Source organism: Fringilla coelebs, assembly GCF_963513975.1.
Source record: "Fringilla coelebs genome assembly, chromosome: 14".
Taxonomy (NCBI): Eukaryota; Metazoa; Chordata; class Aves; order Passeriformes; family Fringillidae; genus Fringilla; species Fringilla coelebs.
This window is the reverse complement of record NC_140040.1, coordinates 8757218-8781448: the sequence shown is the minus strand read 5'-3', so window position 1 is coordinate 8781448 and position 24231 is coordinate 8757218. Positions and strand designations below refer to the sequence as shown.

General features: G+C 41.3%; 2 protein-coding genes across 4 annotated transcripts; one reads left to right on the top strand and one right to left on the bottom strand.

Moving 5' to 3' along the window:
- Nucleotides 1–4232: 4232 nt before the first annotated feature.
- On the bottom strand, nucleotides 4233–19717 carry PRMT7 (protein arginine methyltransferase 7). Of its 2 annotated transcripts, none has more exons than XM_084214864.1 (18): nucleotides 19600–19717; nucleotides 18731–18906; nucleotides 17983–18019; nucleotides 17015–17164; nucleotides 16383–16491; nucleotides 15584–15696; nucleotides 14137–14378; nucleotides 13801–13978; nucleotides 12598–12725; nucleotides 11629–11788; nucleotides 11129–11212; nucleotides 10133–10180; nucleotides 9253–9342; nucleotides 8498–8659; nucleotides 6825–6899; nucleotides 6270–6430; nucleotides 4973–5069; nucleotides 4233–4422 (listed from the first exon to the last, which is right to left on the bottom strand). In XM_084214864.1, the coding sequence occupies exons 2-18, from the start codon at nucleotides 18823–18825 to the stop codon at nucleotides 4267–4269; spliced, it is 2085 nt and encodes a 694-aa protein (XP_084070990.1). In that variant the 5' UTR covers nucleotides 18826–18906; nucleotides 19600–19717; the 3' UTR covers nucleotides 4233–4266. The 2 variants fall into 2 exon arrangements, with proteins under 2 accessions (XP_084070990.1, XP_084070989.1); XM_084214863.1 differs by lacking the exon at nucleotides 19600–19717 and adding an exon at nucleotides 19401–19489.
- On the top strand, nucleotides 19422–23648 carry SLC7A6OS (solute carrier family 7 member 6 opposite strand). Of its 2 annotated transcripts, none has more exons than XM_084214865.1 (5): nucleotides 19422–19744; nucleotides 20522–20899; nucleotides 21225–21425; nucleotides 22301–22424; nucleotides 22889–23648. In XM_084214865.1, the coding sequence occupies exons 1-5, from the start codon at nucleotides 19430–19432 to the stop codon at nucleotides 23008–23010; spliced, it is 1140 nt and encodes a 379-aa protein (XP_084070991.1). In that variant the 5' UTR covers nucleotides 19422–19429; the 3' UTR covers nucleotides 23011–23648. The 2 variants fall into 2 exon arrangements, with proteins under 2 accessions (XP_084070991.1, XP_084070992.1); XM_084214866.1 differs by having other exon boundaries at nucleotides 19428–19744; nucleotides 21228–21425.
- Nucleotides 23649–24231: the final 583 nt, after the last annotated feature.

Sequence of the window (24231 nt, the reverse complement as noted above, 5' to 3'; positions counted from 1 at the left end):
TGCCTCTGAGTCTTTATCTGCTGCATCTCGGTCAAACCTCATAAGGCTGCATCTGAAATCACACTGTGCTAAGAAAACAAATGATTAAAGCAGAGCTAGGGAGTCAGGGGATTAGTCTATTCTGCATGGCCTTGAGCAAGTAATTTTTAGCTCTGAGGCTCTAATCTTATAGTGAGCCTGGGGCAGATGAAACACTCACACACCCACACAAACCACACTTAGTTTTTTTCTCATCCAAAAAATAGAGATGACAACACATACCTCTCTGAGAAGCATCTTAATCACTAATCTGCATTAAATGCTTGGAAATGTGAAGTATTACAATGATTAAGTACCAAGCCAAATTAACATTTTGCAATGCTATCAGAGTCAATAAGGTAGAATGACAACACAAGCACCCACTGTATTCAGCTCACAATCATCACTGGAAAAATCCAACTCTAGGAAGCTCTAATAGTCTCTTCCCCCCTAACAACCAGCTGTAACTACAAATAGAATACAAAAGATGAGTGACTAAATGAATTAGTCCTGAACTGCATCCTCTATCTTGTTAAATGCAGGAAGCCCACACAGAGCAGTTTCAAAGGGACTAATGAAGGAGAAAAGCAAGCTCCAGGATCTCAGCTGAACTGGCCAGCTTTCAGACAAAAGGTGCCAGTTCTGAAAATAAAGGAGCAAATCTTGCACCTGCCATGATTTAGAAAACAACCTTAAAATGCAAGACTTGTCCTTCATTAGGGCCATGACAACCTCACTGTCCAGGGAGTACAGAGTGAATATTCTGTATTCAGCATGAGAGTTTGTGGCCTGCATGCTTTAACAGTAGAGGCAGGTCTGGGTTAGATTTACTAGCAGTTGCCACTTTTTTGACTAGTAGTCCACTTCCATGCATGTATGTACAGTGTATCTCATAACACAAGTGTGATTTGCATCAGACAGCTGCACTGCAAGTCTCTGCATTTTCCTGATCTGTAATGTGCTGCTAGAAATTTAGAAGTGGGTTCTCAGCACCCTCTTGTGGAGCTGTGCTGGGGTAATCACCACACCTTGGTAAAATCTCATTGCAATTCAGAACTACAGAACACTTACTTCTGCAGTAAAGCCAAAATCAGGAAGTTAAATGTGAATGGCAACACTTGGTAGTTTACTGACTTTTAACACCTGACAAAAACCTGTGTCTTGCATTAAAAAAGCTGCCCAGCTATGCACTAGCTCTACTGCAATATCTGAACTGCAATACTGTTAGTTCAGTGCTGGCAGAAGGGCCTGTTTCTATTAGAACGTGCATCTGTGCCTGCAGGCTTAGTCAGGATCAAAGCTATTGTCATTTAGGAAAAAAATTGCCTCTGCTGGCAGCACCAAATAAGTTCCTTCCAAGAGAAAATAGGATTCTTGCTCTGCTTATTAGGATGCCCATAGCCAGCAGCTCTTCCAACTCTGAACATCCCTGCAATGCTTCTGTCAGGTCAGGGAACAAATGGGAGGCTGACTGCTGCTCTGGGTAATGCGTTTGTTTGATGAAGTGCCCTTCCTCCCCCGAGTGTGTGCCTGCAGTAAAATGCCCTGTGGAAGAGGACAGAGATAGAAACAGTCTCTTATTTTGTTCTTGCACACATATGGAAGAAATGGCCAGTGTGCCTCTGTAAGCAGTTGTTTTCCACACAATTGACAGATCACATCAGGTTTTTAAGCCCAACCTGAAGAATTCACCTATGTCAAGAACTGTTCCATACAATAAATAATCCTAATACACACACTTGTGCTAAGGGCTTGCCTCAACTTAACAGCTCCCAGCAATTGTGACAATTTTAATTTTAAATCCTTAAAGCACTCGCAGTGCCTGTCTAAATGCACAAGCCAAACCAACAAGAATTAGTGATGCTGGTTAACACTCACAGTGAATTAGAACATGCACAAGGTTTCTTGAGCATATCCTTCAGATTTTGCTCTTCTAAGGAACCCACAGGTGCTAAAATATGCTCAGCATTCCATCCTTCCAGTTTTTGGGTTGGTTTTTTTTTTTTTTTTTGACAGCAGCAAACAATTTCTGCTCCAGGTGCACTGAAATTTAAGAAGTTCTTCCTTATATGCACACAGCACACAGCTCAGCCCTGGGAACACAGTTCTGCAGGTGGCTGCTGCTGCATCCAGCCTCTGCCCTTCCCTTTCACTGCACCCACCCCTGAGAACCTCTACAATCCCAGGTCTCACAACACAAAAAGGTTTAGCAAGGATGCCCCTCAGTCACCATCCCTAATATTCACTGCAGGGACCACGTAATTTCAACATTTATGTAACACTGATAACAAAATACAAATTCCCATCAGTTTGGATTTCTTCCCTTTGGCATTTGAACAATTTATGTTTTATGTTTCCTTAGGAAGCACAACTCAGGCACATCCATACACAGTTATCTTTGAGAAAGTTAATACTGTGAATTTGATTGTGGTTTTTTCCTATCTTATTTTTTCAAACATATAAATTCTAATGTATTGCTATTAGTTTTGTGTTCCTGATAGAACACTTTTGCTGGATGCAGAATGAGTTGTGCAGTTGAATGCCCTTTCAGAAGCTATTCCTCCTGCAGAGCAAGAACAGCAGCTCCTGCTTTCTGTGTCAGGGCAGACACAGGAATTACAGGACACAGCCAGAAGAGCAGCTGTACAATGCCAGCCTTTTTCAGCCTTGTACAACTGTGCCTGTGCCTTTAAAAAAAAAAAAATAAAGGGCCAAGCCTCTACTATTTTAAAGGTTTGGCCATATTTCTGCTGCCTTTACAACTGTGTTGTGTACAATACAGAACAGATTTGCTACCATACTTTCTGTGGGCTAGGCACAGTGTATCAAAACTAAAATATTTGTTTTTCATGAACAGCAACCTTTGTATTCCAGAAAAGTCTGAAAGAGATGACAGACTGAAGTTAAGCATCTTAAAAGTGCAGTTTTGAAAAGTGAAATTCACACGCCTCAGCAGGAACTGCAAGGTTTCTGTTCATTAGGAAAATGGATCTAAAAATCTGAGAATATTGCAGATGGCTTGTGGGTCTATGAATATCATCACAGCATCAGGGAAAAAAAAAAGGAAGAATTTTTACTCACAAGAACGATGTATCACGGTGACCAGGAAAGCAGAGTAGGGGAGGCTCCTGCTGCCTCGTGGCTTTGTTATGATGTTCCTTTCACTTTGCTAAAGCTGCTGCTCAGAGAAATAGGAGTAGCTTTGGTAACTGTCATCCCTGTGGATGGCTGACATGATTTGGGACTGGCAGGACATTGATTTTCTATCAAAACTTTAATAGGTCACACACACAAAACAGATATCAATAGATTCTTCATCTAAAGCAGAGCTCATTTCACACAATGCCACTGCAGCCAACATGATCTGGAGAGCAACTAAGAAAACCTCAGTGTGCTACTGCAGAGCACCTTACACCTTAGCCAAACTGGCAGGTTTTATTTACACCTCTGATGGAATGAATCATTTTTAATCATATATTGATTATGTATCTCATAAAGATTTGCTTTTTGCCCACTACTCTTTTTCTTTAGTTTCTGGTCAGACTACCATCAGTTTGTCACTTCCAATAATATGAATATATCCTTTCTAATATATAGCTTTCCAGATTTTGGTCACTTTTTGGCACAGGACTCTTTCAGAAATGCAGCATCTCGGATCATCAGCTGCAGCAGCAGATCAGTGCACCACAGTTTAATTCCCTGGCCATTTCAGCTTAGAACCAGCCACAACTTAGACAAGTCTGACAGCAGCTAGGCTGTTTCCTTCTCCCTATTAAATGTACTAATGTACATATGTAGCTTGACTTGGGATTTCTTTTTGTGCAGTCTGGAGATTATTTCCCATTTTATAGTGTCAAGAGCACAGCCTAGAAACAGATGTGTTTAACTCACTTTTCTCTAAAGTCAGGGTAAGGCCTGGTGTCCTCATCCAATGATATGCCATGCAATAACCAGCTGCTATGGTCAGATAATTGTTCTGTACTCCTAAACACTATGTAAAACCCTGAAAGAGATGTTGAAAAGCCTGTGTGTATATGTGTATATAAACCCTGACAAAAATACCTGCCCCTAAGAAATGGTTCCTCTCTACTTCACTAACTGTATTTTGGAAACAAACCCAAAAAGGTTAGATGCATGTTAAAGAAAAGCTTGCTCTGTGAACACAATGAAAGAAATCCTCTGCTGTACAAAAAAAGGAAATACTGTATGTTTATTATAATTTAGGAATATGAGCAGGAGGAAAAGATTTTATAATAGCTGAAAATCCATGGCAATCTCTCCTGTCTTTGTGTCAAACTTTATATCATATGTGACAGCAGTAGGGTCTGACAGAATTTCTGATTCAATAACAGAGCTGAAGAAATAAACAGCTTGCTTGCAGTGCGGATTCCATTCACAGTTTCCCTACAGGAGAGAGTTAAAAGTGAAAGCAGTCAAAATCTTCAATATTATTATCATTACACAGTAACAATGCAGTAAGAATTCTTGTTCCCAGCTGAGCACTCAATGATCAACAGTTGTCATTTACACTGCTATCCACTCCACTATGGAACACATAACTTGAAATCCCATCTGCTACACCACACACTGAAGTCACTGACTTAAAAATGGATTTGGTCAAAGAATACTGAGATAGAATACTAAAAATACTTACTCCTTCCCCTCCAAGTATTTGTTTTTGTTAAACTGAGGTTATTTGTATGAAAAAACTCTGCTTTGACCTAGCATCCCATTTAAATTCTGAATTTAATTCCCACCTAGGGAGCATCTGGATGCAAATCACACTCTCCCATTTTAAGGCACATCCCTTGCTCCCCATAAAAACATGAACAGATATTTTTAGTAAATCTGGTAACACAGTGTGAGAAGGGGTAGTACACAACCCAAGCGTGGCCAGCAGGGACCCCCTGCAATCCTACAGACTTTGACATAATGAATTAAAATGAAGATATACCTTTTCATTGGACAGTTGCATCAGTCCTGTACTGACAGAGATATCAGCAGTGAGATGATATTCCATCCACAGAACTGCTCCATGGCTCTTGCCTTTCCTGGGGAGAGATGCAGGATAAAACCTGTCACTTTACACAATCCTGGCAGCCTGAACATTGCTCTAGTGTTTAAGTGAGAGCTGCAAAAGCATCAACTTCCTTCCTTGAAAGAAAGCTAAACAGCTGACTGAGCTGGTAACTGGGGGCAGAACCTTCAAAGTCTTTGCAGATATGAAATCCAAAACGAGGCAAGGAAGAGAACATGTCACAACTACATCTGCTCAGCAGCACAGCCACTAAACCAGCGCTGAGTAACATGGCCTGAATTACACAGCAAACACTGAGAACTTCCTTCAGAGACCCCAGTTTCTACTGACTCTGAATTCAGAGGAAATATTTACCACACACATGGTGTCACTTCAAGCACCTGCTCCACAAGAGGCAGAGGTAATGTCACTGTGCTGCCTGTAAACACAACTGCTGCAAAGGCACACAGAACCCACACGGAGGGCGCTGCAGTCTGTGGAAGCTTGGATTTTGTTTAATGAGAAACACTGCAGTGTTTGAGCTAGGTAAGCTCTAGATAGTTAAAAAATAAAACTTTCTCATTTTAAAATTCTTAACAGCATTTCAAGTTTGAACAGAATTAAGTACAATCCACAGTTATACTGGAAAGTATCTAAAGATGTGGCAAAATGTAAAGATTGCCAGGATTATAGTTAGAAGGAAGAATAACATATACATTAAAAGCTATTAACATATATACAACAATTATATGCTACTAGCATATAATTTTAAAGATATTAAACATAATAAGTTATTAATTATTAAACACAATAATTTGACAAGCTAAGTAGAAGCTTTTTCTGCAAGAACTCAGCAGTAAGCAACAAACAGGAACACTAGAAAACATTCAGGTAATATTTTATTTTCTCTAAACTGTAAATTAATCTATTTCAATTTTAAATCATGGTGAGAGCTATTAAAATGTTATTCTTTAAACAGAGGTATATTATCTAATCTAATAATATCAAACATTATTGTATTATTGTTATAGCCTACCGTGAATACCCACAGGAAGCTTGTGTCAGGGCAACTTCCACAATCTTAGGTCACATTATTAAAAACTGCCAAGTACATTTGCACCAGTTAAGTGTAATACTCTTAAAGGAGCTCTAAACTCAACTCCTCTAATGAGCTTGACTGGGAGGTAAAGAAATGGATGATGACAAGAATATTTATTGCAGTGAGGAAACTGACCTTAAGAGCTTCACAGAGCCCTCTGTGCTGAGACAGTGCTGTGGCACAGTCTTTGTGAAGTCAAATGTCAAAACTTCCTGGGGCTCTGAGAGTGACTTGCAGGGATATTCCCACAGAGGGTGAGGTTCTGCTTCCTTGGATTCCCTAAAATTCAGAGAATCCTGAAAAAAGGAAGGAATAAAATTAACTGAAAACAACAGAAATGCAAACCCAGAGCATTCAAGCAATAAAACTGCAAGAGGGCAGGAGTGCACTTAATCACAAGGGAGAAAATGTCCTACATGCATGAAACCAAATGCTGTGACTGGGGCCCTCAGCCCTGAAACAGAAATAGGCACTTTCAAAACATAATGCACTGAAATTTTCCCTCAACATGAATTCCACTCTACAACTGCCTGTACTCCTCCAAATTAATCTAGAGCAAAGCTCTAGAAACTGATACAAATGAATCTCAAACAATGGTGCTCTGCCTAATACACAAGTTTTTCAACTGTCACTAAATGCTTTATTGAATTTTTATTTTGCTAAGATTTGTGGTGAAACTGATTTTCTTACTTTGATCATATCATCCATAGTCTGGACATCAAAACCTTCACAGGTGCCACAGGGACTCCGGATTCTCCATAAATCCTGGAAGAAACAACAGGATTCTGTTTGGCTTAATCAAAGGAAATGGGAAGTCTTGCAATAATTTTAGCTGTAGCTTAGACATTCAAAAGCAAACCACAAACTGTATATATTGCCAAACCATTACAACTCCTGCAAGAATCAGAAGATAATTCTAGGAAAAGGTTTTTTAAAGTTGGTTAATTCTTCAGTCACTATTTTCAACTCCTCTAAAGAACATTTCTTACAATCTGTCTGTAGTTTACTTTAGGACAGCTATGGATTTGCCAAGATCTAACCCTCACAGCCCCTCCACTTTCACTATCCAGCACAGGTAAGTGCTCCCAGTAGTATCAAACATCTCACAGCCTACCAGAGAACCACACTTGCCTTTAGCCCCACAAAGTGGTGTGAGATCATTTTAGCCAATTCATCCCATGCCTCTCATTGACTTCAGCAACCCACTGGACAGACAGACTCAGTTCAACATTTGCCTTTTCTTAGATCTCATTAATGGTCTCTTACTAGAACAAACATTCATAATATATACATGGATATATACATTTTATTACCTGTTCATTGTCACAGTTAATCTCAAATGTTTCTGCTTTACAAGCTGGCAGCAGGACCACCCCACATTTAAACAGATACTGCTGTAATTTCTGCCTGACTACAGCATGAACTAGAGTGACTTATCAAGAGTCTCTGGACCAAAACAGGCAGGCAGCACCCTGCTTCCTAAATGCAATTATGGATGAAACAAGTTTCTTAACTTCATAACTGAAGTAATTCCATCTTTTTTTTTTCTCCTGGATCCTGGTTCTGCTAATTGCTTAATCATGATGACATGTCCATTCTGAGAGGACAGAACAGCCTACAGAACTGGTTCTGCAGGAGACCTTGCAACACTGTGTCTGTTCCCTCTGTCTAAACAAGAACTGGTAAATGCTGAGGTTATTTTTTAAATCCCACAGATTCCAGTCTTTGAGTCTAGATTCACCACTGAAAGAAGATAATGTAAAATTAAAGCAATAGCTTTGGGGTAGCCTACTGGAACAAAAATAAAGTTAAATGTTCTACCAAAAATTTAATGTGGAATGATCTCTGAACAAACCCTGTACATGAAAGTATAAAACTGAGGCTTAGGTAACATGAATGCCACTCCACATTTTGCTGTTTGCTGAATAATCTTCTGTGCTCATATTCAGAACTGTGCACAGCCTCAGGCAGTTAAAAAAATCCACATACAATTGGGAATCCTGCCTACAGTCTTATAAAGCCTCATTTCATAATCTTATATGTTGCAGAATATCTACTTTATACATATATTTATATATAATATACATATTAAAATTATAAATAACCACAACTGTCACATGCTTCACTAATCTCTAATCTAAGTAAGTATGTTAAAACATGCAGCCCTCCTATTTTAAGTGGCAAAATTACTCGAGTTAATTTGCTGACAAGAGAGGGCTGAAATACCAAAATTTGCCCTTCAAGATAGCAAATACTCTTTTCTCAGGTGGTAAGTACAGAACATACTGGACAGTATTAAGATGCAGTAAACTGCAGAGTACTCAGTTTTAAGTGGATTTGTGTAAATATCTGAACAATCTCACCTGGAACTCCACAACCATCATGTGCAAAGAAGCAGACTGAGGTAGGACAGTGACATTGCTGGCAAGGTGAGTGCTCACAGCTGTCCTGGCATACCAGAAATACAGGTTATGCCATGGCAACAAACTTGTTGTGAAAAACGGCTCTCCCACAAGGACAGAAATCTTGGCAAAGGAGGGAAGAGATAAAAAGCATTATAATAAAGAACAACACCTCACAACACAGGCTGTTTAGATCTGCCAGTGCAATATATTACGTGAAATCATCTAGACTGCTCCATAGGGATTTAATTATTGTACACTGCATGTACAGCACACTGGACATTGTTGTGTAGGCTTAGCTACCACATTTTAAATTGAGTTTTCCTGCAACAAAGTTTGTGAGAAAATATTGCAGTTTGAGTTTGGAAGGCTTTGTAATGAATCATGGAATTCTGAAGTTTTGTAGCATGTTATTACTTCCAAACAGATTGCAATCTTCTTGAGTTGCCTGTGAAAGAGCTACAGCCTTGTAGAACCAGTTAATCTGCCTTAACTACTGGGGCAATTATGCAGCAGGGAAAGTCAGACCCTTCAAAAACAAAGCAACAACCCTCCCACATTCTTTAGTCTGCTTTTATTTTAGTGGCACATGGTGTGAACCATTTTAATTTTAGATTAATTGGGATATAACAGAATTCATTGTGGTTACAATTAATTTTTACCTTCTGCTCTCTACCAACCCCCGAAATTCAGTATAATGGACAACTGTAACATACCTTTTTATCTTCCAAATGAGAAGGCTTCAGCAACTCAGGACGAGCTTCTATTATTTTAATTTTACCTTCAAGATGATTTGCTTTAAAAAACTAGAATCAAAAAGCAACACACTGTCTTTATCAAAAGCCACAGTTGGGACCAAAATAACATATTATTGAAAATAAATTAGGAAAAAAACCTGAAGCAGCTGAAAGAAATTTTAACAAAACTGCCTGCCATAACTCATGAGGATGAAACAAGTCTATTCTTGAAGGCTGCATGCACCTAGAGCCAATATATCCCATCTAGGGAACTAAAGGATGTGCCCTTATCTATCTAAAAGGGCAGGTAGCACAAAAGTTGTCTCACCTTCATTCATTTGTACTGTGCAGCATATGAGAAGGATAATCAAGAAAGGTAAGGATCACTTCAACTGTGCATACACTGCATATCTGGCTTTTCTTGGAGACCAGGCTCCAGCCCTCCCTTGCCCACCATCCCCAGTTCTGCCCTTCTGAGCCACAGGCTGAGCCAGATCTCTTTCAAATACACAGGGCCAACTAAAGGAGCCACAGCCACTCCAAGAAGCTGCTTCCAGTCACTCCTCAGGCAGCAGCTGCCTCTCCTGAACAGCCTCCACTGCACTGGCAGAGCCTTCCTGCCCTTCCCCAAGGCAGAGCAAACATTCCCAACATGTCCCAGCTGGAAGACAAAACTGCTGGATGCTGCTTGCCAAGTGAGACTGGTGCAAGCTTTGGGATGCTCTCACTAATCCTGAAAAACAAACAGCCAGGCTTTCATCACCAAGGCAATGGCAGCAGCAGAGCATCATCTCAAGCAGACAAGTCAAGAGGCATCTGCAAGGAGAGATCCAGCTTTAACAGAAAATTGAATACTCACTTTCTCCATGACAGAACAGGACACTCCAGAGTTTTCTAATGTAAACACCTAAAGAAAATACACAGTTAGTCAAACTAGCTTTATAGTTTTTAATTAAAAGCATATGTAACTGAAGAATGAAGCAACATTCTGATGGCCTTGGTGAGTACAGTTTATAAGAACCATGCATATATTCCCACTATAATGAACATTTTTAAGAACAGAACACCCCCCAAAACTACAGACTAAATACTTCTGTTTTCACAGCTATACAAGAAAAAAAAAAAAAACAAAACAAAAAACCCAAAAAAACCCTCAAAAGAATGCAAATACTTATTTTCCATTTTGAAGTTGGACACAGCATATTAAATTTGTCCTAAGCACATATTTACTCATGAACAAATGAAGACATATCACCTCTGTGCCAAACTGTAAATACTGCTTAACATGACCTGACAGAATCAGCTGGAAAGTGCTCAGAAGCCCTTTGCATACAAGAAAAAAAATTAGTTTTTATCCAAAACTGATGAACTGTTAGGCAATATGCTACATTCCTCAGGGTTATATTACATTACACATTCCCAGATATTCAGCTCAACTCTAACAGATTTAGTTTAAAGAGCCTCCCATCAAGTAGGGCATTTATGTGTGTGAGACAGCAGGCAGCTCTCAGTTACACACAGACCCAGTACTCTCACTGCTTCCTACCTGGCTCTTACAGATCTTCCACTCCAGACTAGGTAATAAATGTAATTATGGAATTGCAAACATAAAAGAAAAATACCCTCCCCGACATTTAGATCCCTAGAGTTTCTTCAGAGAAACAAGAAACAAGATGGCAAACAGGAAGCAGTGGGGAATAAGGAACAGCACTTTCCCTCAAAACTATACATTGGTAATGTCCAATCTGGTAATTATTATCTTCCTAGACTTCAGCTTGACCAGGGATGAACTACATAAGAGAAAAAACACCAAGCTAAAATGCAAAGATCTGAAAAACAGGACAAAGTACTGTACCTGCTTTGCTCCAAGATAATGAGCCAGCACAGGCAGCAGACTGCCATCACTGATACAAAGGCAAACACTATCTGTTTTCAGAACCTACAGAAAACAAGTCGTCATTGTTATTCTTATTCCAGATGGAAAAGTTTACCACACTTTATACACTTTCATATCGAATAACTGCAAAAAAATTCTCATGTAATGCCCTTGGCTTAGGACTGAAAAAGTTTGCTCAAAAATGTAATGGATGTCTTTATTCAACTACCAATACTATGTCTAACAAACACACAGAGCTACTACAAATCCAATGCAAAAATGGCTGCTTATCATCTAAAAATTTAATACTAAAGTTTTCAAGACAAAACGTAACTCCCATCTGCTGATGGAAGAAAAATACACTTTATGAGCAAAGTCCTTTGCAGGGGACAAACAAATTCCATAAATAATCCCATAAATAAAGCAGTGTGTGCATCCCTCAGAGAGGGCAACAGAGCCTGCAGGCAGCAAGCACTCACTTTCCTCAAGGACTGGATGTACCGGCGTGTTCGGGTCTGATCGTTCAGCTCCCCAAAGCGGGGCCTGTTCCACAGCAGATGGGCACGACACCTACAGACAGGAGACTCCACACAGACATCTGCTTTGTGCTCCTCTTCCTCTGCTCTATTCTCCCCTTCTCTGGAAAAAATATCAATGTAGTATCAACCACAGCATCAGGAAGACATTTTTGCCAAGAGGCACGTTGATGCATTTTGGCTGATATGCACAGTAATGAATTTGAACTCTGCTGTCACTTTTTTGAAGTTGCTGGTTCTCCAGAGACATTTCTGTAACTCAGCATTTCCAAATGAAGAGGGGTCAAAAAGAATTTTCACCTGCTTTAAAAGACAAAACCAAGAACCATCCCCCACTTTACCACTAACTGTGATGGTTAGGTACTTTAGGCTTTGCCCTTTCAGCAAACAGCTACTGGTTCGGATTTTGAATTCCTAAATAAAAAAGGCACAGCAGATTCAGACATTTTAAAGCTAGCACTGGTTTTAAAAATGTTTGCCGCAATTGCCATGACAACCAACATGATTAAATGTTCTTTAATCTGAAGGCAGTAAGGCAGTAATCTCAAAAAGGCAGTGCTGACTAGGAAAATAGAAAATGGAAATGGAAAGGCAATTATTTCACTTCTTTACCTGTATGCCACTTCAGCTGTGCTGTATCTTAGGATTTCCAGGAATCAGCCATGATTGTTTCATGCTTCTTTGTCAGAGAATGGAACCAGGTACAAGGCAGGAGCTTGCAGTCCAACTGAGTTTTTATGCATAATGTGTATTTTCCACCTTTGCAATTACCATTTCCATTGAAGCAGCCTTTAATATTTTTCTACTCTTTAGGTTCTAAACTTGCATTTCTACAAAAGGAGGAGCTTTAAGTGCAGCAAGTATTCCAGCCTGGAGTAAGAAGGCAGCAGCCTTTTTCCCACAGATTGTTACCTGGCTTTCTGCAGGTTGTACCACACAGAGTACTCATCACGACAGGCAGTCAGGTGCAACTTCTCACCCTGCAGAACTGGCTCCTCACGTGGAAGAAAATAAACACACTGCATCCAGTGATCCCTCCACTGAAAAGGGTTAATACACAAAAACTCAGAAACTGACTCATAAATAGCAAATGGAAAGCAAACAAATAGCAGGAAATCAATTAGGAAGAATGGGCACAACTTTGAAAATGCATGATTAATTTCAAGAATCTTGTTCAATTTAGCAAGGCTGAATAAAGACCAATATCACAGATTGAGTTATATTGATTTCTTGCAACAGAATAAACCCAAGGCCATTGGCTTGCTCACTGGCCAAGCTTCTATTGCAACCAAATGAAAAAACAACCCAAAATTGCTTTGCATTTATTAATGCTGTTTACCCTCCACAGTTAGCTTGTGTTAGAAACCTGTACTGAACTGCTGACAGCCCCATGCACCCAGAATTATGTCCCTTAGTGTCACCCTGATCACAGCACAACTACTTTGTGTTTCAAAAAGCTGGTTTTTGCACTGCAAATATCCTATGCTGATCAGTCTGTCTAAGCTGATTAAACACCTCCAATATGATAATTTCAAATTTTATTCTCAAACATGCTAAGTGTAGACAATCATTTTGTAACTTCCTTTTGACTAAGTTCATCCTACTAATAAATTTATTCACAAAAAACCACCGGAATATGACTTAATAGTGACAGTATTTCTGTAATTATCTGTATCAATCCAGCACTTTCCTACACCAGCCTCTTTTTTGTTTAATGAGAGTATAAATATACTACCACAAATATGACACTTGGAAATTTAATAGAAGAACTAAAAGGAAGCAAAGCACAGACTAATATTTTAACCAGGATAGAGACTATTTAAGGAAAAAGATACAGAAATCTTTATTTCTTGAACATAAAAGAAATAACAATATCTGGAAGGACAGCTTCAGTCTTTAAGCTTTACATAAAAGATGACTCTAACGTTTAACATTAAAAAAAACCCTAAAATATACCATAGCTAAAATTTCTACAATTTGCTTATTTAGCATCTTCCAATACATTAAATATTAGCCAATTTCCTAAGCAATTTAAGGCAGAGCTGCTTAAATCCCCAGTACTCCAAAGAGTTGCTCAGTCATCTGACAATGGTATCTGAAGGCTCAGTATCTTACCTGCAAAGCAGAAGTGGGTTTTACCCAGTAGGGAGCCATTGAGCAATTTATCATCCCAGAGGGGTCCATGTCAATATCCCACCAGGAAAGTACAATTTGTGCCTTGCCAGATTTCACAGGCTCCAGCTGCACTCTGTAGCAGGTAGAAGCACTCTGTACTGGCTTACTGAAATCCACACTGCAGGGAAGCATGAAAATTGTAAAAAGAAATATTAGAAAGGAAATTATAAAAAGAATTCTTTAGAAATTCTCACCAGTTTCTTAAGCTCAATACACAGCTTATGTGAACAACATAACAGGATAACTTTATTTTGAACAAAACAATGTCTCCCTTACCTGAACATTTTCACCACACCACTAAGGGTACTGAAGTCACTTGATGGCATCTGGTTCAGTTGGATATCACAAACAGAAGGAAGACCTGGACAGTTCTCCATTTCCAAAGGTGGAACAAGTATTTTTTCACCATCCTCTGCTTCAACATGAACAGGAAAGAGTTTCTTCCAGGACCACATTCTTCTGGATTCCACCAACTGGACATAGACTGTTGCCCTGTGAGGCACTGCCTCACATCCTTCCTGAGTGTTCAAAACAGAGGGTAAACACATTCAACAAGCTTCACTTATCAACATAAGTGAGAATTAAATCAACTGAAATGCAAACCCATTTAAAGAAAAGTTGGATTGGGAGCTTTGAAATCTAAAATGCAAGTTATTTTAGAGACTTTTGTAACATCAGAGCAATTTGTCTCTGTGAAATAGAATACACATATCTGTCCTGTTCAGTGTGGCTCAGCAAGGCCAGATTACTTCATCAGCCATGCAACATTATCAGTTTACTAGCCTCAGTTAAACTTGCATCTCCATTCTTGTTCTGAAATAAGAGATCTAGCTGGAGCTTCTCAGGGCAGAAAACTACTAAGCTAGCAACAATAAAAGAGAGATGCTGATTGCAATGAGAAAATAAGAAAAATAATGGCTCAAATATTTATGCAAGGACAACTTTGTATCCATGTTTAAAGAGTGGAAAACAAACAAGTTGTCCTAAAAATCCCACTATGAACTAAGAGCCAATGATGAAGTCCAAAAACAATACAGAAAAAAGACTAATTGCAAGTAAGAGTTCTACATAGAGAGCAGTACAAAATTATGGAGTGCTATTGTCTTTATTGTCTTTAAACTGATGAATGGAAATACGGAAACCTAAAAAAGTTCTGCCATCCACATTTTAATGAAGGGAAAATATTAGAAAATCTAGAAGAGAAAGTCCCAAAATCATACCCATAGGTTATAAGTCCAAAAAAAAGGATGTTATTTAAATACAGTGTTTAAAATATTTTTACATGCAAAATGCATATGGAGTAGTAAGAGCACAATAGAAAAAAAAAAAAAACCAACCAAAAGTGAACCAATGACTGGGAGGTGAAGCTCATTAAATATAGGATAATTTTTTAAAATATCTTGGGACAAAGTTGTTGTTAAGGAGAGCTTCAAATCGGAACTGGATGCCTTTCTGAAAGACATTTGTTAACCAGCAAGTTATTGGTTTCAACACAAAGCAACTAGGTGTAATTTCAGAGCCTGTGACTTATGATATGGACTCAAATAGCTTTGTTCTAGGAATGAATCTAGTAAATTATTGACTGAATAAGAAACTAGCAGAGCTGCTGGTGCATTTACCAAAGGATACAGAAGCCTAAGTTCTGTATAATCTCTATCCTCCTTCAAAAAAAGGCAGAAGAATTTCTCTAGTGATAGATGTGACACACTCCCTATTTTCTTACCTGTACAAGATATTTGTGTGCATGCTCATAGGTTGGTAAAGCTCCTTCTCCAATCAGCTCTGTATCAAATAACTCTGTTACCAGGATGTTCGCCCGACACTGCATATCTCCATCTAAAAGACACAAATTAACATTGTAATGTTAGATCTCCTACCTGAACACGCAAGTAATTAAAAAACTTATTCCTGTTAAAAGAGTCTGCTGAAGACTGGAAATTATTTCCCACTTGAAATACAAATGGCTACTGAGCTATTACCAGAACACTTTCTTCCCAAGTGGATCTCCAGTGTTACTTTCCAGAATGTAAAGTATCACTGAACCCTGAAGATTGGAGAAGGCCTTTAAGATCAAGTCCAACCACTAACCCAGCACTGTCACCACGTTCACCACTAACCCATGTCCTCAAGTGCTACATCCACACATTTTTGAGCACTTCCAGGGATGCTGACTCTACCTAGGCAGTCTTTTCAATGCTTTACAAACTTCTTGTGAAAAAAAGTTTCCTAATCTCCAATCTAAACCTTCCCTGGCACAACTTGAGGCCATTTCCTGTCATCCTGTCACCTGGGAGAGGAGGCCAACCCTCACCTTTCTCACCCAGTAATGCCTTTCAGGCCGTTGTAGAGATGAGGTCTCCCCTGAGCCTCCTCTTCTCCAAGCTGAACCCATCCCAGCTCCCTCAATGTTCTTCATGCACTTGTTTTAATAAAAAAAATATATAAGAAATAAGAGTAAGACCTATTCCTTCATGTTTTTCAGGTACTTGCTAATTTTTTTACGCCTAGCCTATTCTTCTCACCTGGGCCAACTGTGACTTCAGTGGAATGCTTGTTGATTACTCTGATCTTGTCAGAAAAACCATTTTTCTCCACTATCTTCACAGCAGCATTAGCCATGGGCCTGAACACCTGTGAATAGCAAGTGTAACAAAATGGTACCCCTCAAATCAGCATTCAAAAATGGAAGAGCATCAACACAAAATGCAATATATTTAGTTCTGAAAAAAAAAATTAACATCTTTTCCTATGTTTGAAATTCACTACCATGAAAGAAAGCAGCGAGCCTCACTTGAAAAATTCAGAGCTTCAATGTTAGTTATCAGGTGCCTCAAATTTAACTTTTGAAACACAAGAATACACATTAATACTGTAGCATTTACATTAAATAAATTCATTTCTTTGTAAAAGTAAAGATATCTTTACATGCATCAACAGATGCCCCTAAAGACTTACATGTACTCAAGACACTATGTCAATGAAACCAAAACACCCAGCACTGAAGTATGCCAAAAACCTGCTTGTATTAACAGTGCCATTGTGAAGAGAATTTCTGTTTCATTCAGAACAAAAACAACAGAGATAGTACACAGCCTGAAAATAAGAGCATCACAAAAAACATGTTGAATATGTGCAAGCCCTAAGCAATGCTCACCTCAATGGCATAGCAGAAATCTGCCCCAGCTGAAGCTGCCATCATGGACAGGAGTCCAGTGCCAGTCCCTATGTCCAGCACAATTGCTTTCTCACCTCTCTCTTTTACTCTGCTCACTGCAGCACGAATACCTTGGTAGTATTTCACATTCTGTGAAAAAGAAAAAAAAATCAGCAACCTTTTATGTTGTGTTGTGTTATTATACATTTTAGTTGCATTAAGTTGTACTTTGGTTTATCCCAGTTCCCCCTGTCGGAATGGTTCTGCCCCTGCTGCCTCCTCCCATCCTTTTCACCCTCCCCCTGTTCCCCAAAAGGGGCCGAACCCTTCCCTTAACCCCTCCCCAGTGTCCTGTCCATCACTCGACAGCCCACCCCCTCCCTCCAGAAACTTCTACCAAGGGCGTCGAGTGATAGGTTCAGGCACCGGGGCCCCTCCCTCAGCTGGTCCCTATTGGTCCCCCCACCTGCCCATTTCCCTGATCCCCACGCCCTCCTGTATCCCCATTGGCAGGCGGGCAAACCCCTCTCTGGTTTGCCCTCCCCTTTATAACACCTTGCACACGCCATTCTGGGGCTTCAGTTGCCTGGATCCCCGGGGTTAAGGGTCTTCTTTGAGCTCCATAATAAACCTGGAGTTTGCCCCCCCCCCCCCAACTGGAGTCTACTCTCCTTCTACTACCAACATCGTGCTGTGTCTCGTCTGGAAGGTGAAATCCTGAGCTGCTCCCCTGAGCAACGGGAGAGTGTCCCTCGCTGGGGTGACTCCGAGCACACACTCAGAGAAGCGCTGCGACACTTTTATCCGTTTATGTTTTTAATTTTTGTGCAGAAATCTTGCACTCTTTGACTGTGAGTTTATAATCAGAAACCAGCCTACAGTCACTCCTCGTGCCAAGCAGTCACACCAAAGCCGTCTCTAGCAAAAACAACTGTACCTGGCAGAATCAGCCCATTTTAAGTACTTACTCTGTCCTTATCATGAAGCATATCTGCATAGCGTGACCTGCAATAAAAGATATTCCAGTTGAAATACTCCATTCTGCAAAGCAATTGGTCCCTGTGCCCCACAAATGTACAAGCTGACACACTCTTTGAGGACCTAAAGTGTTTCTCAATCAACTCATGAACCACTGGCACAAATCCTCTCCACAGCAATAGACCCAAGGCACAGACAGACCTACAGGCAGCTGTGAAGTAGCACCTGAGACACACATAGAATCACACAGAGCAATGAAAGATTAATAATGACCTATTTTTTACCAAGACTTAAACTTCTTAGGTTCCCATTTTTTCATGGGTGGCACTACTCAAAAATTACCCCAAAATATATCTTCCCACCTTCTCTGGCTATTACACTAAGCTCTTAAAAAGCAAGAACAACAACAGACAACTGGCAGTTATATGTTGCACTGGAACTTAAAAGAAATTTAGTCAATGCATTTTGTCCCAACTCAGTCACTGTATTAGGATCAGCCTCACAGAAAACATTTTTAAAAAATTTAAAAGGAAACTACTTTGAGAATGGCTTACAACATTCTACATTGACAGCTCTACCCTGTACACCACTGGGAATATTTAGTGACATTTACAGTCTGTTCACCTCATTCCCTTGGAAGTTCTACAAAGACGGACGCCCAAACTGCTCTTAAAAAAATGTTGGATTTGCTCATTTTTCAGTGTCCTTTAAAGGAACAATCTACTTTTCCAAGCATACCTTGCAATCTCCTGGTGGTAGTCATAGTCCTCACCCTCTTCCAGCCACTCCATCGCGCCAGTGGTTGGATTGGCTCTTCCACAAAACGTCTTCATGATCAATCTCAAGCTGTATTGTATTATTTATGTATTGTGTGCAGCTTTGCTTTCACTTCAGTATAATACACCAAATACCGACTGTGAAGAAAACCAAACCAAACATAAAACTTTGAGTAAACACAACAAGTATCACTTTAGCTCTTGTACATTTCCCCCATTACACCTGCCTTGGCCAGAAGTACTGGTGACCGCTTTATGCTTTTTTCCTAAGGACGTTTTAAGCTAAAATCTGTCACCTAGTCCTACACTGAAAGGGGGCCCTGAAAATCATCCAGGTGTAACCCCTGAGAACACATCACAGGAAAGAAACCAGGGCAGCAGTAAATCCTCATGAAAGAGCATCCCGTAAGAGAGCACAGCAGGCCGGCGGCGGCGCCTCTCCCGGAGCCCACATGGGGGAGAACCGGCACAGGCCCGGCCCTTCCCCGCCTCAGGAACGAGCTGCGGTGGGGCACGGCCGGAGCGTTCTCCGCCATGCCAGCCCGGAACCCGCGGGCTCGTCCCTCCCCAGAGCCCCGGGCCGGCAGCTCCGCAAGCCGCGTGTACCTTCCCCGGCTGCCGCGTGTGCCCACCTTGAGCCCCGCGTGTGTGCCCTCCCCGGATGCCGCGTGTGCCTGCCCCGGACGCCGCGTGTGCCCGCCCCGAGCGCCGCTCGTGCCCGCCCCGGCACCGCCTGTCCCCGTCCCGGACACGGCGGTCGTTCCCCGCCGCCGCTGAGCCCGAGCCGCGGGCCCGGCGCTGTGCGGACGCTCCGCCCCTTCCCGCACTCACCATGGCGGGCGCGGCCGTGCTGCGTGTGCGGCGGAAGCGCGGCGGCCCCGAGCCGGCCGAGGCGCTGCTCCTGGCCTGCAAGCGGCGCCGCGCCGAGCCCGTGGAGAACAACCTCTTCAAGCTGGTGGCGACCGTGTCCTCCAAGGTACCGGGCCAGGCCGGGCCGGGCCGGGCGAGGCGGAGTGGGCCGGCTGATGCTCCTGGAGGGGTTTGGAAAGCAGTGGCTCTCTCTGGCTGCTCCTCGCGTCTTTCAGGGCTGCCCTGTGGGTACGGTGGTCTGCAGAGTAGCCCGGCCCCGGCAGCGCCGTCCGGTGCCGGTAACCGAGGGCACGGCGGCTCCTCCCGCGCTGTGACAGCCGCGGGCCGGGCAGGGCAGAGCTACGGCCCAGAGCACGCAGTGACCTCCGTGACAGGCTGTGCGCGCCCTCGCTTTCCTACACTGTTCCTCACTTGGAAACTACGGAACAGTCAATAAGTGAAGCTTGAATTTCTGCTGTGTGCGATGCTGAAGCTCAGCCCTACAGGGATAACAACTGCCATCCAGCCTTTTATATTAAGATTTGTCCGTCTTGGGAAATGGTCTTCCTAGGACACTGTAAATTATATTATGCCCTAAATTTCTAAATTTAGGTCCGTTGCAGTCTTCCAAAGGCATGTGTTTTTGTTTGGAGAGCTGTTCTGTACCACGGAGTTGTTTAAAAATCAAATTGAAACAGTGTTAGGACTTCTGTATCTTGTGCTTTCCTCCCTTCATAATAAGAGAATATTATGATTGTCATGTTGCTTAAATTAATAGTAGAAGTTACTTGAATATTGTTAGGATTATTGGTACTGTGGTTCTTCATCCCTTCTAGGAAGGAGTATGACTTGTTATGTTGATGTTATCATTATATTCCTCCTCCTCTTTGTTCCTTTCTCCCAGAATGAACCAGTTCAGAAATATGTTAAAGATGCCATCACACGGGACAAGGCAGCTCAGAGCCTGCGCCCCGCTTTGGGAAGCACCCAGCGAATCCTTCAGGAGCTCCGCAGTGCCAGGCAGGCGGAAAGGAAGGAGAACCGGTACCGGGTGATTGCCAGCCACCGGCCCGACGGCACCCACACAGCTGCACCTGCCACACACGGCCAGGCTGTGCCCCACGGGGACAGGTCCGAGCCTGAAGCACTGCAGGATGCTTCACCCGAGGAGAGTGGTGCTGTGGAGAAGAGTACAGACTGCTGTGAGAAATTCCAGCTGTTTGATATTATACAAGAGGAGGAGACAGTGGGAGATTCCAGTGTAACCACTGCAAAGCCACAGGTCAGCTATGAACTTGGGGTACTTGAAGTACTTTGGTATGGCCGTTGAGTAGCACATGTGGGCAGACTGCTGTGGGAATTTTCTTGCACTGTAAGTGTCCCACTATTTAATAGGAGCTTTAACTAGATTGCAAGTTGGAATGTTTCACAAGAATCCTGAGTGCACTAATGCTGAAACAGACGGAGCTGCTGCTAAGGAAGGGCTTGTACCACCCTATTTTTCTTTGCCCTGGTCTGATGTATAAGTTCTCTTTTCATCTGAAAACTGTTGGCTGTAAATGAGACTTTGCATGACTTTAGAGGAAATATTTTTAATTTTTTCTCAGCAGAAGACCGATCCAGATGCAATTCTCTGCAATGCAGTAGAGATGATCCGTGAGCGTTTAAACGTTTCTGAAGATGGTAAAAAAGAGCACGGCCACAAAGAAGATGAGTATGTTTATGACATCTACTATAAGGAAACATCAGCCCCTGACTGGATTGAAAATATCCTTTCTGTACAGCCCTATAAAGAAGAATATGAATGGGTAAGGGTGCAGAAAAAACAATCTTTCTCAATTAGAAAGACCACAAATAAAAGATGTTTAAAATTCTGCTCTTAAAGCTGCCATGCCAAGAAAGGTCATCTAAGGTAGACACTACATGTGTGCTCAGTGACTTCTGTGTTAGGGCTTTTTTAACAGCCAGTCCCACGTTCCTGCAGGTTACTGTTGATCCCAGGACATCATATGACAAAATGGAAGGGATGGTGCTCATGTAATGGGAAGAATCTGTCTGGTTTCAGACTGACAATTAAATTTTGGCACAGGAAACTTGAGTGATTAATGTCTTGCTTGCAATTAGGAGGCAGCCATTAAAATGTCATTGTAAATATGACTGAATGAAAAGACGAGCAAGGGGGAACACAACTTTTACAGTATTTGAGGACTTGACTTTAATCTTCATATGAGATATTTTTTCATAATAAATTGTTCTTCAGTGACTGTGGAGTTAGGAAGCTTAATGTAAGGTTTAGTCTTGCGTTGTATAGTTCCTGTGATCAACTGACTTGTATATTGGGAGCCTGAAATGATTTTCTGTCTTCTTGATCTCTTACACTACTGCTGAAGTGAGGAGGACTAAGCTAGACATTAACGTTGAAATGCTGGAGTGGAACACGTACACGTATGACTTCACTGATTTTTTTGCCTAAAGAAGATTTGAAGTGTTGTGGTGAATGCAGTGACAACTCAGAATTCTTCTGCAGTGTGCCCTGTGTCACTGCAGAATTCCTTCTACCTGCCATCAGTTAGTATTCCCTGGTTCTTTCTGATCTCTACAGTATTCCACAAGTGGATGAAAATTCTCTTAACATTCACTATAAACACAGACATTCAGCATTGTGTTTTGTGTTGACACACAGGTAAATGATGATCCTGGTCCCGAGGAAGTGTATGAAGATGAAGATGATGAAAATGATGAAAATAACTGGCGTAATGACTATCCTGAGGAGGATGAATTCTTGGCTGAGGAAGATGGAGAAAAAGGTACACCTGTCATAAATGCTGTTTGCTTTCCTGCTGTGCACATATACATCCCCTCTTTTTAACATGCCATGCCTAGAAAAGCAACTTAACTGAGCACTGCTGGGGTAGCATTCTGCTATTAAAATGGTGAAATATGTGTAGAGGAGGATTATCTTTCTTGGAACTAGAAGAGAAATTAGTTGGTGAAAAGACAAAAATCAGAAGTCAAATTGAGGCTGCTGGAATTGCAAAGGTTTGCTTGCTTACAGAAGTAATCTGTGACTTGGGTCCACATGCTTGTGAAACACTGCCTCTACCTTCTGAAGTCTCTGCCCCAGAGTCCTTCAAGCACAGTTCAAACCTCAGCTCATACAGAAGTTTTTCAGACTTTGTTAGTTTCTCAAGAAGCTTAAACTAGTCTGATTAACTTAATTTTTTAAGTAAAAAGAAGGGATAATCTATAAGTGTTGATGCTTTCTCTGCAGACTCGGAAGAGAGCTTCAGTGATGAGGACCAATGTTACAGGAGAAGAACATGGGATAAATATCGACAGGAGGTTTTGCAGGAATTTGGATATGATGAGATTGAAGATTTGGGTTCTGACTAACAGCCTGATTTAGAGATGAAATGCATACTGAAGGTGAACATTTGCTGCTGTAGGAGAATGTACTATCTGAGCTTCAGCTGGTGGATATGACACAGATGGGTGTGTTATAAATGATCAGTCAAAAAGCCGTCTTATCAAAATGCAGAAGATTTTATTTTCCCTGACCAAATACGGTCCTCAAAAAGCCACAGCCAGAGACAACGTCGGCCATGTCGGGGTTGGCCCCCTGCTGTCTGCTGACTTGGGGCTGGCCGGGGGTTCCTGAAAGGCTCCCAGACAGACAGAGACAGAAGGGACCTTTTATTTAGTTTTGTTTTCCCAAAGCTGCATGCCCAAGAGTTTGTACCTGTAGCACATGTACAGATATGGAGGTACTGTTGGCAGCAGTGCTTCTGGTCATGACTAATATGTCAGGTTTCACAAGAAGATCGACCTGTCTGCCCTGATGGCAAGTGAAGTCCTGGAAGGCACCCTATCCTACTGCTTTCTACTTCATTTGTTCCTAAATGTCAAGTGACTTTCTTCACAAGTGTTTGAGCATATGAAATGCCTTGACCTGTCCATTACTCTCCCCAGTAGTTTAACTGTTGGAGTAGAACAATGTGCATTTAAATTGTAAATAAATATTTTTTTACCAAGTTTTCTTTACTCATTTAAAGGTCACAGATGTTAGCACAGCTGAACCCAGGTCACCATTTTAATGTGCATTTGTACATCTTTAAACAATTCCATTGTACCTGTTTGGACACATGGAGTGTGTTTCAGCACTCTCCTACCGGCATCTGTAAAAAATAGCTGATAGGATTAGCTCTTAGCTGGTCAATGTCACTCATGAACTGGAGGCTGCAGCAGTACTTAGGCCTATCAGTCTTGACTGGTAGTAACAAAAAGGAGTGGAGGCGAGGTATGTTTGTTTGCTTCAGAGAAAAGTTAACAAGACAGTGCAAAAATCCAAATAGCCCCACTCTTATTCAGGTTACTGATGCAGCTGTGGTGCACCCTTTGAGGTATGTATTGCTACAGCAATAATCTTATAATTTCAAGATTTAGTTCAACTTAATTGCACAAAACCATACATGTGGCCAAACTCACATCAACTGAGAAAGGCATTCTGAACCAAGGTAAAACTCAGGTGTGTTTTTGAAGTACATCTGACTTTGCCAGACAAACAGGCTTCTTGTTGCCTTTTGCTGCACCAGAATTCAGTATCAAAATAGTCCT